The sequence below is a fragment of the Sceloporus occidentalis genome, unplaced genomic scaffold, assembly GCF_023333645.1.
Source record: "Sceloporus occidentalis isolate IW3139 unplaced genomic scaffold, rSceOcc1.0.p SCAF_3, whole genome shotgun sequence".
NCBI lineage: Eukaryota > Metazoa > Chordata > Lepidosauria > Squamata > Phrynosomatidae > Sceloporus > Sceloporus occidentalis.
In genome coordinates this window covers 6,447,126-6,462,344 of record NW_028316983.1, presented here as the reverse complement: position 1 = coordinate 6,462,344, position 15,219 = coordinate 6,447,126, and the positions used below count along the sequence as shown (strand labels likewise).

At 40.3% G+C, this 15,219-nt stretch overlaps 1 protein-coding gene across 5 annotated transcripts in view; it reads right to left on the bottom strand.

Moving 5' to 3' along the window:
• The window catches only part of RTEL1 (regulator of telomere elongation helicase 1), a 92,996-nt gene that overhangs the window by 46,224 nt on the left and 31,553 nt on the right, over positions 1 to 15,219 (bottom strand). For all 5 annotated transcript variants that reach the window (XM_089513531.1, XM_089513534.1, XM_089513535.1 and 2 more), the window contains exons 12-18: positions 13,825 to 13,903; positions 12,707 to 12,804; positions 9,558 to 9,613; positions 6,919 to 6,993; positions 6,485 to 6,566; positions 4,908 to 5,040; positions 2,768 to 2,881 (exon numbers count right to left, since the gene is read on the bottom strand). In XM_089513531.1, the coding sequence (XP_089369657.1) occupies positions 2,768 to 2,881; positions 4,908 to 5,040; positions 6,485 to 6,566; positions 6,919 to 6,993; positions 9,558 to 9,613; positions 12,707 to 12,804; positions 13,825 to 13,903 (637 nt within the window). The remainder of the gene's footprint in view (positions 1 to 2,767; positions 2,882 to 4,907; positions 5,041 to 6,484; positions 6,567 to 6,918; positions 6,994 to 9,557; positions 9,614 to 12,706; positions 12,805 to 13,824; positions 13,904 to 15,219) is intronic.

Here is a 15,219-nt window from a genome sequence, read left to right as displayed (position 1 = left end):
AGAGACACAATATTATTATATGAAAAATTGCAAAAGCTAACTTTATTACACGTTCATCTACTGTTTAATCTTTTTGCCTGTGTTTCTCTCATTGGGCTCATGACTCCATTACATTCTGCACTCCATACTTGGAAAAGTCTATTTCTCTTCTGTCAAGCCCTCCACCTAAATAATTGTTTATAGAAGATCCTCTCCAAGGAACATTTTAGCTTGAGTTCCTCTACCATCTTCTCCAGAATCCACTCCAACTCTGATATTCAGATTTTTGCTCTAATTACAATCTTGTCTACCTAGTACATAGTACAGTGGGACCTAAATATCCACAGACTTGCCATCTGTGGATTTCAGCAACCACAAACGGGAAGCCTGCATTGTCCCCAATGGCAGTGTATGCATGTGGCTGCACTGCCATTAGTGACAGTCCTCATTGTCCCCAGTGGTGATGTGCACATGTGACCACATCACCATTAGGGACAACAGGAATTCATTAGGGACAATACAACTTCAGCTGAAGTCCTGTTGTTCCTAGTGGTGGTGGGGTCACATGCACATGTCGCCATTGGGGACAATGGGACTTGAGCATCCAAAGAATTTGCTACCCATGGGGGGGGGGAGTCCCGAATGGATCCCCTACAGATACCGAGATCCCACTGTACAGATTATAAGATTTTTTAAAATCAGAAATAAATCCATCTTTTCTATATTCCATAAAACAAACAGGCTCGAATCAACAACAGGCAAAATGCTACATGCAAAGCCATTAATGTGCAGTTATCATTTACTACTAGTTCCTAATGTGTTCTCAAGCATGAGTTGCACTTGGAGAACACTCCTCTATCAGCAGTATGTTAGCAGGGGATGAAATGGCGTGCCGGTTTAAATTCACTTCCATTGAGGAAGATACTGAAATAATCTGGGAGTGACTCTTTAAATTATGATTCCAACTCATTCCATTTTTGTATTCTGTTCAGCCCTTCACATATTAACATTAAGCAGCAATGATTAACATTGTGACTTTTCAAAAGAAGCATTCCTAGATTATTACATTAAGAAAATCAACTCATTCAAGATGTGATGCTAGAAGAGAGAGCTGAGGATACAGTAGATGAATGGGCCCTATAACTCATCAAGCCTGAATTCTTTCTGGAAGCCAAGATGACGAAACTGAGGCTGTCATGCTTTGGATACATCATGAGAAGACATGACTTCCAGGGCTAGCCTGGAAGAAGAGGCTCCTCCTTCCATAACTGTCATCTTCCGGCCTATGAGGGAGTTGACCAGGCAGGCCCGGCTCCACCAGGGCTAGCCTGGAAGAAGAGGCTCCTCCCTCCATAACTGTCATCTTCCAGCCTGCAAGGGAGTTAACCAGGCAGGTCCAGCTCCACCAGGGCTAGCCTGGAAGAAGAGACTCCTCCCTCCATAACTGTCATCTTCTGGCCGCAAATGCATCTGAGGAAGTAGACTTAAGTCTAGGAAAGCTCATGCTGTCAACTTCTTTCTTTAGTTAGTCTCAAAGGTGCCACAAGATCTGTCTACATACCGGTTCATTCTAACATACAGTACTGTTTTCATTTTATTCATACAAAGTCAAAGAGCAGTAATAATTATGGATGTGGGAGAAATTTGTTCGGTCTGTATTTTAATGTTTATTTTTTTAATTTTGCACTTTCAAAGACTATGTGGATTGAAAGAAGTTATCATTTCAAATACATACTGCTCCAAATTCTGTGATGCAGTTCTCCAATCAGAAATGTAGACAAATATTGGGGAAAAGGTGTAAATGTCAAAATAATGTACAATAATATATTACGGAAAATTGTTTGTATAAGTGTATGCATTATGCAGAATTAAATACAGTGCTACCTCGGGTTACGAAATTAATTCGTTCCGCGGCGCCGTTCGTAACCCGATACATTTCGCAACCCGAAAAGGCTTTCCGTTAGCGCTGGAAAGCCGCTAGCCGCGCTTCGGATTTAAATTTCGCGCCGAAATGAATTTCGTAACCCGAAAAATCTTTCGTAACCCGGAACAGTTTTTTTCAATCTAACTTTTTCGTACCCCGGAAATTTCGTAACGCGATCAATTCGTATCCCGGGGTACCATTGTACAGAAAATGAACAGATTAGAGATAAAGCACACAAAAATGCCTATACGTTCATATAAACTATTAAAATAATTCTTAGACTAATGTAGAAATAGGACAACCTCAAAGAAAAAATGTAAATCTGACACTGACAGATTCATCAGTTTATACATGCTTGCTAACATCTCCTTTTAATAAACACAGTTGCCCCTCTTTTTTCACAAGGGATCTGTTCTGGACTGCAACAATAAAAAATGTGCATATTCAAGTCCTATTGGCTTGAATGGAGGCACGCTCCCGCGGGGTCATGCAAACATCTACCATGGGCACACACACCATTTTAACTCCCTCCATTTGCCCCCCTCCCACAGATAATTGAAGGGCACGGATCCTAAGTCCGTGAGAACGGAGGGAGGACTGTAAAGAAAATGAAAAGGTTTCTTGCTGTCATCTGTTGCTTGACTTCAACAGTTTTTCAGCAAGAAAAAGCTCACCACAACACCCTGTCATAACAACAAATCAATGCTTTGTATTACCTTTTAATACTGCCATTGTGTGCTCACAACCCAGAAATGTAGGATTGGTGGTATGTGTTTCATGCAATACATTAGTATTCTTAAAAGTGGAAGTAATTCTCTCTTTAGTTAGGTGTGTGTGTGTGTGTATTAAACAGGAAGGAATTACCTTTTTTCATAGGTGGAACTCAGCAGGCCTCCATCAGGTCCTTTAGGAATTATCCCCACCCATATCTGGTGCTTATCAATAACATGCGGGTTTTCCAAACAAACTGGGAATGGTCTAAAGAACCCAAAAAAGACACTGAAATATTATCAACATCTTAATTTTGCAGGCATTACCAAAAGAGGCAAGAGAAGCTGAGGCCTGGAGGCTCCTAGAGACCAGCACTCACCATCCACCACCCCGACCCGTCTGCTCTGCTTTAAAAACCCTGCAGGCAGAAGAGACTGAAGGAGGCAAGGGAAGCTAAGGTCTGCTGAGTCATTTTTGACTTATGGTGACCCTATGTCAAACCCATTTTGAGGTTATCTCAGCAACATTTCTTCAGAGATTTTCATTGCCATCCTCCTAGGCTGAGAGAGTTGATTTGCTCAAGATCACCCAGAGGATTTACATGGCCGAACAGGGATTCGAATCCTGGTCTCCCAGAGTCCTAGTCTAGCACTCAAAGCACTACACCACACAGGCTCTCTAGACATTAGACACTGTAATAATTTGAACTTCTCAGATCAGATGTACACAGACTCTTACTCGGAGCAGCTGTCAGGAGCCATGTACTTGCTATCTTGGTTATATGAATAGCTTTCATACCACAACTCTTTACCTGGAAGGAGGACAACTTTGTTGTAATTCCAACCAAGTATGTTTCATGCTTTAAAACAATTTATCAGTCAGAGACCAATGTTCTACTCTTAGTAATATGAATTTGAAGTAAGTACTAAGAGAGATTGGGATGCCTACATTTTACTTCCACTCAACCAGAATAACAGTAGTGTAACCAGAATAGAGTTACCCACACAGAGATAAATTTGTCCAGACATATCAGGCAGATTACCGACCCCCAACTGGAGATGAAGTATAAAGTGAACTGCAAAGAAGAAGAAGAAGCAAAGGAAAGAAGTTCTGCTCTGGGCACAAGGAAGAAATTAACTGACCAGGGACAAATGGCGAAGTCATAAAGCTTTCATTCAAAACTCATGATACATCCTGCCTGTCTCTGGGCAATTTTAGGAGAAACCCAAGATATGTGGATTCCCTTCTTTCACCAAAATGTTTGGCTTTGTCCTCTCATCAACCCAAAGAATTGGCAATTAGCCACAATTCAATGAGCCCTAGCCTGTACTATAGCAGATTAATAGCAGGTTCAAGAAATATCTGTCAGTCTGAACACACATGAATATAATATATAATTCATTACTACCTCAGTCAATATGCACTCCCAATTGAAATGGATCTCAGGCGTTAAAATACTGAATGTGAATCACTTGTTCCACACTTGCAACTTTGTGCCAGTACTCACCTGTGCCAATTAAGGTGACAAAAGAAAAACAATCTTTCCTGATGGTGCTACTACACTTGTCCCTTCATATTCGCCACATCAATATGGAAAAACCACAAATAACAAAAACATCATGTTTTTACCTGAGAGGACACTTCTCTAGGAATCTCTAGGTCCTCCAGTGCAACTCTGTGGTCAACATCTGACAGACACTGACTATAGAACTGTGCTGGAGGAGCTACAAACGCCTAGTAGAGTATTCTCTCTAGGAATCTTTAGGTCTTTCAGTACAGCTTTTAGTTCAAGTTGACCACAGAGTTGCACTGAAGGACTTAGAGATTCCTAGGGAGAACATATTAATCAAATCCGTGAATAATGAAATTCGCGAATATCAAAGCCGCAAATATGGAGGGATGACTGTATATGTAATTAGACTGGCCTCTGATGCGTCAATATCCTAGTTACTATCAGGCAAACATAAAAATAATGGTGAAGAAATCTTGTTTCTTCAATGAATGTAAAACTGAAAATTTCACACTTCTTTTCATTTTATATTGTTTATTAATATTGTTTGTTTTAGCACAGAGATGGGGGTTGGGAAAGGGATTATTTTGAATCTGTTTGCATTTTTAATTGTAATTTTTATTGTTGTAATCAGCCCCGGATGTCCTGTGATTGGGTGGGATATAAATAATTCATTATTATTATTATTATTATTAATATTTAAACTAAATTTTAATTATTTCATTAAAATCAGAAAAAGAAGTTGTACTATACTAGGCTACAACCCAGTTGTAAGAGACTTACATCTGCATTTCCATAGCAAAAGAAGAAACAGGGGAGAGCGTCCCACTTGTCAGAATGATTGTCCGGACTCCCTGACGAACCAGCTCATGCATGCTGTATCCAGGGCTGAAACACCAATAGCTCAGGACATTTCCTGTATCAAACAAGACATCAAGGCAAAAAGTTAAGAGAGCTCTTCTGCAGTTCTGAGTACTACACCATAAGCTATTGTCAACTACCAAATATCCACTGGCCATCTCACCAACTTCTCAATCTACACTGCTGAGAAGCAGTCATGTAAAAAGAAATTGGGGCTGTGATTGTGCTGTGTTACAAATGTTGTTAATGGGATGTGCAGTAAAAAAAACCTCTTACATATTTAAAACATTGTTAAAGTACAGGGTGCTTACCTGACTGGTTGTATGTACAACACAAGAGTTTTGTACAGACCAATATTTTGGAAATCTGTAGAGTGATAGAGAGCATTCCAACCCTTATCCTCAAGTGGGAAATCCCACAACTCAACACTGGTTCAGCATTCAGTTCTTTGGACAATGTTACAAACTCAGAGAAATCACACATAAATATATGTAGCCACTATATGTTGTTGGACTGTAACTCCCAGCATCCCTCACCATTGGCTATATGGGATAGGGTCCTGGGAATTGAAGTTCAGCAAGTGATGGATACTACAGGAGGAGAGTAGCTGTGGGACTTCTGAACAGATGGACATTTTAAAAAAGCCTTCTGGCACAAGTAAGCAGACAGTCTTTCTTCTTTGTGGTCACTGTGCACATGTACAGGTGAGAGATCTAACAAGCTGCACTATCATAAGGTGGGAACACACACTGGTCAAGTTAATTTAAGCTGCAGAACAGCTTGGCCATGGGATAAATTGGCTCTTATCATTGTGTGAAAAGCAGAGGGCTTTACAAACATCTCCAGGGTTGACCACGATTTTGCTCTCCTCAGAGGTTGCTTATAGACAAAACAACCCATGGGGGAATGGCTTTACAGCTAAGCAGGAGAAGGTTTTATAGCTAACTAGCTACACCATCTGGAGTCGCACCTTGAGATTCTGACAAGGCCTTTCCTGGCAAATGAAATTTTGAAGTCTTGCTCTTCTGATCAAGCAAAAATAAACTTTCCCTTTAACATCTTTGAGAGCAGGGGTGGGCCAATGCTGGCTGTCAGCAGTGTGGGGGGGGGGGGGGCTGGCTGCTTTTTTTTATCCCTCTCCTTCCTCCCATTTCATTATAAAACAAATCATACTGGAAGCATGCACGTTGTTTTAGAGGAGAATTTTGTCCTGAAAGCCTCCTCTATGAAATAATTGCTTTTTCCTGGCAATAAGAAAATGGACAAACCCATATATTTAATTTGGTTTTACTCTGAGCTGTTGATCATTTTATATTGCCTTTGCTAGAAAGAAGTCTCTGAACTGTATTTTCTTGTTTAACCATGGGACTCTGGGTACATTTAAGATCTTTTTATTTTAATTTTTTATGTGTAACAGAACTGTTTTTTTAACTTTTGTACAGTAAGATTTTAGTTGTACTGTAGCTGGCATAAACTGAGCAGCCCCTCAACACACTTACCTTGCTTTCTAGTTACAGATGAATTCCACAGGTCAGACCTCTGCTTCTTTTTCTGATTACTCATATCTGGATGGATGTGCACCTAGACAAATGACACTGATGAGTATGAAGTAAAAGAACACCTCTGCTACATGCATCAACTCACAACCACAACTGGAGAGCTTCCATTTCTGATGACCATGAGTTATTAGAGCAATATAAGTGGTGATATCCAATTCAAGCAAGGAAAGGAATAAATTTAAGAAATCTGTGAATTTATAAACCAGATTTTCTCAATATCTCATAATCAAAAAAAGATAACACTACTAAATTTAGGAACACTGAACTCATGTAGCCCTCATTTTCTTAAAAGCAAAACAGTTTCGCTTATAAGGTTACTCAAACCTTAATGTTAATCCTTCCTTTGACTTTCCATCACTCTGAATGTCACAAACCTTATAATATTTTGATACTGAACAGCTTGATGTTGAGCTAGATGTTCCTTCGGATGGTCCAAAGCTAAAGACAGTCTAGACAAACAGGAAGCAAATAAAAATGGTAATTAAAAGTGGGAAAAGTCCAACAAGACTACCAAGTAAGATAACCAAGGTGTATCATATTTTTGATGCCTTCAGCATAATAAAGATGAAAGTAATAACAAAGCTTTGAGAGTAGGGAGAGTCAGCTGATGATGAAGTGAGCATGGTTTAATGGAGTAAACTAAGACGTGCCAAATAAAAATCTTGATTAGAAACACAAAGAATCTTCTGTCATCACAACTTCTTCATTCTACAGGTATCTGCAGAGGTGCAGCAATTTAGAAATAGCACTCACTCATGGAATTCCTATTCTCTAGGATTGTCAGTCAATGACAAATCTATGCTGATCAGTTAGAGAATATTAGTTGATTATACATGCATTTGCATATGCGTTAATCATAACAGTTATTTTAGAAATATAGTTGGACCTTCGAATCCATGGGGGAATCCATTCTGGACCACCCCCACCCCACAGATACAAAAAAAAGTTGGACCTCAAGTCCCGCTGTCCTAATGGCAGCATGACATACATGTGGCCAGTGGTGTGGCTGAGTGAACAATGGGGGACAATGGGGCTTGCCATTCATGGAAGCTCAAATCCATGGATGGGAAGCCCATGGACAGTGGGTCCCACTGTACTTTGCTTTTAGATGATATGTGTATGTGTTGCAGAAGGCACTTATCTTAGACGGATTCTCTCTTAAGGCAGTGCTTGCTATGCATAGTACTTATAATTTTTAAAATTATAAAATAAGAAGCTATCTGGCCAACTAATTGTTTAGTTTTAGACAGGCAAAAGGTTTTCTACTGATTAAACACTATAGTCCTTCTATCAGATACTGCTTTTTTGAAATGCAGTGTATTAATTGCAGCTTAGAAAGTCACCTCCACCTGGTGGTATTTAAAAGAACTACACTTAGGGTACCAAAATTTGTTTGGATTATTATGATTTATTTATTTATTGACACATTACACTGCATGACTACTGGCATGTCTGGAAGAAGATGCTTTTAGATTTTTCTTCTCATTAGGAAAATGTCCAAGATTCACTTCTAATACTTTGCATCAAACAATTCATTTGCATCGACTGGCATTTCGTTCTATCAAGAGGTATTATTCTGTAGCAGTTTTAGACCAGAATGTTAGTAAACTGAGGATGATTTTTTTAAAAATACTGGAACAAAACAGTGTTTCCATACTTTTCTTTAATGTTTTAAGGAACAAAATAAGTTAGAGGAATTAAAAATGGCTTAAGAGCAACTTTCTTATGAAGAGCCCGCAAGGTCTTACCGTAGAACAATGTACAGATTTTGTCTAGATCAAGGGAAGTAGTAGTGCCACTGTATTCTGCATTGGTCAGGCCCCATCTGGAATATTGTGTCCAGCTCAGGGCACAACAATTCAAAAAGGATGTTAAGAAACTGGAGCATGTCCAGAGGAGGGCGACTAAAACGATGAAGGGTCTGGAAACCATGTCCTATGAGGAATGACTTAGGGAGCTGGGGATGTTTAGCCTGGAGAAGACAAGGTTCAGAGGTGATATGATAGCCCTGTTTAAATATTTGAAGGGATGACATATTGAGGAGGGAGCAAGCTTGTTTTCTGCTGCTCCAGAGAATGGGACCCGGAACAACTGATGCAAGCTAAAGGAAAAGAGATTACACCTCAACATTAGGAGGAACTTCCTGACAGTAAGGGCTGTTCGACAATGGAACACACTCCCTCAGAGTGTAATGGAGTCTCTTTCCTTAGAGGTCTTTCATAGAATCATAGAGTTGGAAGAGACCACAAGGGCCATCCAGTCCAACCTCCTGCCATGCAGGAAATCCAGATCAAAGCATTGCCGACAGATGGCCATCCAGCCTTTGTTTGAAGACCTCCAAGGAGGGAGCCAGAGGCTGGATGGCCATCTGTCGGGGATGCTTTGATTGAAATTTCCTGCATGGCAGGGAGTTGGACTGGATGGCCCTTGTGGTCTCTTCCAACTCTATGTGTGGTGTAGTGGTTTGAGAGTTAGACTATGAACCTGGAGACCAGGGTTTTAACCATCCCAGTCTTAGCAAACCTAGACAAGAAAACCCTGTGATAGGTTCACCGTAAGTTGGAAATGACTTGATAGCACACAAAAGAAGCTAATTATCATATATACCTATCTTAGGGTTTCCATAGGTTGGAAAAAATTTGAAAACACAAAACAGCTTCACTTAATTATAGACAGTATCTTTACACTCTCTAAATGTATTCTACTGCATTACCATATGAATATGTACACATATGCATGCTCATCCTACCCAAAAAGAGCTCCTTGTGAACTCAGGCCTACTATGCTTTACACTTGAATATGCTAAAAGTTTGAGTGTAATGGATCTTTTTGTTTTTAACCATCCCAGTTTCTAAGAATCATCTTGTCCCACATTAACCTAATGTGCCTCACAATGGTATTTCCAGGATTCCATGGAGGAGCATCTTGATTTACTAGCATTGAGTTTGTAATTCTGTATCAAGAGCATTTGCAGCCTGTATCAACTATAAATGCAGAGCCGACAGATGTTTACCTGTATTATGTCTGTAAATTTATGCAACCCAGCAGTGTTGGTGAATATCCTAGTACCTAGAGAGAAAGAGAGAGGGAAAAGGAGAAGAGAGGAGAAAGAGATGAGTATTACAATCTTTTAGCATGTATTGATTTGGAATGGAAAAGAAAATTGTTGGAATCACATTTTCATACAGAGATATCAATTTCACTATTCCCAAAACTTCTAATAGAATAGCATGTATCTTGCCTTAAAATCTCTCCATTTGAAAAACCTATGATGAATTCAGCAGAGGAAAAATATGTACAAATATGTCCAATGTCAAAGATATTACAAAATATCCTTTAATCAATGGGGGAATGTATTTATTTACTTATGAAAATGTTTATATCCTACCCTATGTTTAAAGATTTCAGGGCGGTGTACAATAAAATCAATTTAAAATGTGCTTTTATGTGAGCAAGCATAAAGTGGCTTGATATCAATACATATATGAAAATCCCATATGTATATGCATTGGGTAGTTACTAGGCCCCAAAGGTTTTTTAATGCAAAGCCATGTTTTAACTTGAGGCTTAAATGAGATCAACAGTAGCATACTAACTAGGTCTCTGGTGGGGGATGTTTTCCACAGCCAGGTTGCCACATCTGAGAAGGCCCTCTACCACATAATAATAATAATAATGATGATGATGAATTTTATTTATATACCGCTTTTCTACAGATCAAAGCGGTATACAGACAATTAAAACCATACAATTACAGAACTCTAAGCACAATCATTCGCCTTCAAGGGTAAGCAGGGAATTGATGGCAACAGGGTAGACAACTTCATTCTTCAGGGGGGAAGGCTTGACAAAAAAGAAGAGTTTTAAGCCTCTTTTTGAATGTTTCTAAGGGGGTTGTCAGACGGAGCTCCTCAGGTAGATCATTCCACATCCGTGGGGCCACCATTAAAAAGGCCATCTGGGATGTGGCAACATATTTGGAAGGTAGAATTACCAGTAAGTTCTTCCCAGATGTTCTGAGTGTGCGGGGCGGATCATATGGGGAGATGCAGTCCCTCAAGTAACTCAGGCCCAAGCCATGTAGGGCTTTATAGGTAGTGACCAACATCTTGTATTGCGCTCGGAAGCGAATGGGCAGCCAGTGAAGATCTTTCAAGATAGGCGTTATATGGTCAAACCTGGAAACACCAGTGACCAATCTGGCTGCCATATTTTGTACTAATTGAAGTTTCCGGACTTGGTACAAGGGTAGCCCCATGTAGAGCACATTACAGAAATCTAATCGAGAGGTTACCATACCACAGTTTCAAGGTCCCTTTGGCCCAGAAAGGGCCGCAGTTGGCATATCAACCGAAGTTGATAGCAAGCACTTCTGACCATTGCATCTACTTGAGATGTCAACTGCAGAGATGAGTCCAGAAGTACTCCTAAACTGCGAACTTCGTCTTTCAGGGGAAGTGTGACCCCATTCAGGACAGGTGGATAAATTTCCTTTCTAAGGCCTGGGGGACCTATCACCAGTACTTCCGTTTTCTCTGGATTCAGGCTGAGTTTGTTTTCCCTCATCCAGCCCATTACCGACTCCAGGCAGGCATTCAGAGGAGAGACGCCATCCTTAGTCACTGCATCTGTCAGGGACACAGAGAAGCATATCTGGGTGTCATCAGCGTACTGATAACACCGCGCCCCGTGTCTCCGGATGATCTCTCCCAGCAGTTTCATGTAAATGTTAAACAAAGTGGGGGACAAAATAGCTCCCTGAGAGACACCAGATGTCAGTTCCCTCTTAGAGGAGCAAGTGTCCCCCAACAGCACCATCTGGAATCTGCCCAAGACGTAGGAATGGAACCATTGGAGCGCAGTGCCCCCAATGCCCAGCTCTCTCAGGCGTTCCAGAAGGATACCATGGTCAATGGTATCGAAAGCCACTGAGATGTCCAAAAGCATCAACAGGGTCACACTTCCCCTGCTGATGCCCAGACGGAGATCATCGACTAAGGCGACCATGGCAGTCTCAACTCCATAACCCGCTCTAAAGCCAGTTTGAAATGGGTCCAGATAATCGGTTTCATCCAAGACTGCTTGGAGTTGGACGGCGACTGCTCTCTCGATCACCTTACCTAGAAATGGCAACAATGAGACCAGTCTGTAGTTATTCCTCACCAGGGGGTCCAAGGAGGGTTTTTTAAGCAACGGTTTAACTGTTGCTAGTTTTAGACTTGATGGAAATTTTCCCTCCCTGAATGATGAACACATCCTCACAACATAATATTTTGCTCCCACAGGAGAAGTACAAGATGGCCTCTTCCACAGATATCAATTTCTGGGCACATGTATAAGGGGGAATGGCCAGAACTAGTAATCTGGACCGGTTCCAGTGGAGATTATCTGAAGGGCTGCACTCTCTCATATGAACTTGCCCATCTTCTGGAGGTGGGATGCTCTCTGTCCTGATACCCTTTACAGGCACATCAGGTGGGAATATGGAAGAGTTCTCGGTGGCTGCTCCCAGGCTTTCAAACTCCATTCCTGGAGAGGCTAGACAGACACCCTCCTATTATCTTTCTGCAAGCAAGTAAAAAGCTTTTTATTCCTGCCATCCTTTGAGATGTTATTTTTCAAGGGAAACAGGTCTTGTATAATGTGCTGGACTTTTATTTGTTGTTGTTTTAATTGTTTTAACTGGCTTCAAATTTTATGATTGTTTAATTGCCTTTTAACGTTTGTATGCTGTTAATTTTTAACTCTGTTTGTTGTAACTGCTGTAAGTGACCTGAATTCTAAATTGAAAAAAGGTAGGATATAAATAAATGTAACAGTAATAATAGTAATAACAATAATGGCAATACCAAAAATGTTGATGAAGGACACGGATACCTCTTTAGCCACCAACAACAACACTGAATGAACTCCAAATGTAGACAAATCTTCCGAGCAAGGATGTGCAAGTCTGCTCCTCTTTGTGTTGCTGGACTGCAACTTCCTTTTGCCCTTACTAGCACAGCAAAAGGTGAGTAACAGCCCAACATCTGAAAGATCACAACTGCCCTTTCGTTACAGGATTTTCTACCATTTCCAGTACAATTGTACAATATAATGCTCTATTTGTTCCCAAATTATCCCACATATATAATTTTTACTAAGGATAATGCATATACTTACGGCCTGCTAAATACTGTATAATTTGTTCCAGCGACTCAAGAATAGAACTCTGGGTTTGGAATGTGAGCTGGGCCTTAGCAAATAGATCAAATATGTAGCTGTAAATTCAAGAAGAAACACAGTTAAGAATCTTTACTTACTATCCCAGAAGCCCACTGTCTCCTCTTCTCGGTGGCATGGAGACTGCACCAGAAATCTACTATTAGCATTTACCATTAGCTTTCCACCTACCATTAGCATCTTGTCTTTGGTTTTAACCAAGCAGGTGACTGCATTACTGAAGACCTACACTACAGATCTAGTCCTGTGTAGACTCTGCAACAAAGCATGATTGGAAAAGTAAAAGGATCCATCCTGGTGCACAAGGGTTAAAATTCTTCTCATATCAAGAAGATGAAATGGGGTAGCTTGATGAAAGCCAAGGGATTCACTTGATTTTACTGAATTATTATCCAACCCTTTCTTTCCCAATGGTGTGCTTATTCACCCACCAGTACTACCACTTTATCTTCCCAGGAAATCTTCATATTAGATAGGTTATTTTATTTATAAAAATTATATTGCTGCTTTCCTCCAAGGAAGTCAAAGATGCCATACACATTCCTTGCTTAGAACATCCTCACATAACCAGAGATAAGCTAAGATAATGTATAGTGATTAGGTCACCCACCAATCTAGCTTCTGGCTGAGTAGGGATCTGAGTATGGTTTCCCACCAGTGCTAGTCCAAGCACTATAGTGCATAGACTCTTTATAATGTCAGGCCCAAGGTAATTCAACGAGGCTAAACAAGGATCTCTTCAGTCCTGTAAATTTGACCCTCTTTCTTGCTGCATGGAATAATCCTTCAGCTGCATAAAACTATGTATTCCTACATGTCAGTAGGTTGGATTAGGTAGTCCTTGTAGCCACTTCCAACTCTATCATTCAATAATTCTGTAAAATATTGATTTCTTATACATATGAGTTACGCTCAAGAGTCTCAAGAACACCCTTTTGGACCAACTCTTCCATGTCATGTTAAAAACACACAGCACTTGGCAATTTTATGTCTACAAACAAATACACAAATATAAAGAACATCTGTTTGGAACAGACATTGCTCCTTGTGAAACATACCTTCCCTCCTTAGTAAGGCCAGTTCCATCTGCTGGTAACTCTACAGCATCAATCGTGTCTTCCAACTGAAGAAGAATCCCTGTAAAGCAAAGAAATAAAAAGAGAAGTACACAGTGTAGTAGTGGTTAGTAGTATTGCTGAGAAGACGTGAATCTTAGAATCACAGAGTTGGAAGAGACCACAAGGGCCGTGCAGTCCAACCCCCTGCCATGCAGGAATACATAATTAAAGCACTCCCAACAGATGGCCATCCAGCATCTCTTTAAAAACCTCCAAAGAAAGAGACTCCACCAGCTTCCAAGGGTGTGTGTTCCAATGTCAAACAACCTTCACTATCAGGAAGTTCTTCTTAACATTTAGGTGGAATCTCTTTTCCTGTAGTTTAAATCCCTTGCTTCAACTCCTATTCTCTGGAGCTACAGAAAACAAACTTCATCCTCAGTATGATACCCCTGCAAATATTTAAACAGGCCTATCATATCAGCTCTTAACCATCTCTTCTCCAGGCTAAACCTACTCTTCAGGCCCAATTGAAACGAAGGCCTCCTCTCAAAGTCTTCCTAGTAATACATGGCTCTTTCTAAACTAAAGATCCACCAAGTCTGGAAACAGACTAAATAGGCCACGCTGCCACATTCATATAGCAGACTATCTGGAGGCTTCCTTGTTGAATATACAGGGTAAATTCTTTTTCCAGAGGCAAAAAAGAGACTAATAAAATAAACTACCATCCAAATCTTATGTGTTTCTCCCAAAATGGGATTCAAGGTGGATTACAATAATTTAAAAAAGATACAGATAAAACATGAATTACAAAAGTTATAAAAATACTAATATTAAAACCTAACAGTTAAAAATAAATCATTAAAACTATTTCAATTAAAAACATTAAAATGTTAAAAATATCAAAGCATTAAAAACAGTACACCAATTACACACATACTACATGAGTAAGATTTACACACTAAAGACCTGCCTAATTAAGAATGTTTTCAGCCTCTGTCAAAGTAGGGGGCCGATTTGACATCCAGTGGCAAGAAGTTCCACAGTCTGGGAGCAGCCACCAAGAAGGCTGTCTCCCGAATCCTCACCAACCATGCCTGTCAAGGTGGTGGAAGTGAGAGTAAGCCCTCCTCTGCTGATCTTAACACTTGGACTGGCTTGTACAGGGAGATACTGTCCTTCAAATAGTCTGGACCCAAGCTGTGTAGGACTTTAAAGGTCAAAACCAGCACTTTGAATTCTGCCCAGAAATAGACTGGTAGCCAGTGGAGCTGTTTCATCACATGATCCCTGTAGCCAGTCCCAGACAACAGCATGGATGCAGCATTTTGGACCCACTAAAGTTTCTGAATAGTTTCCAAAGGCAGGCCCACAAAGAGTCCAATACATTAG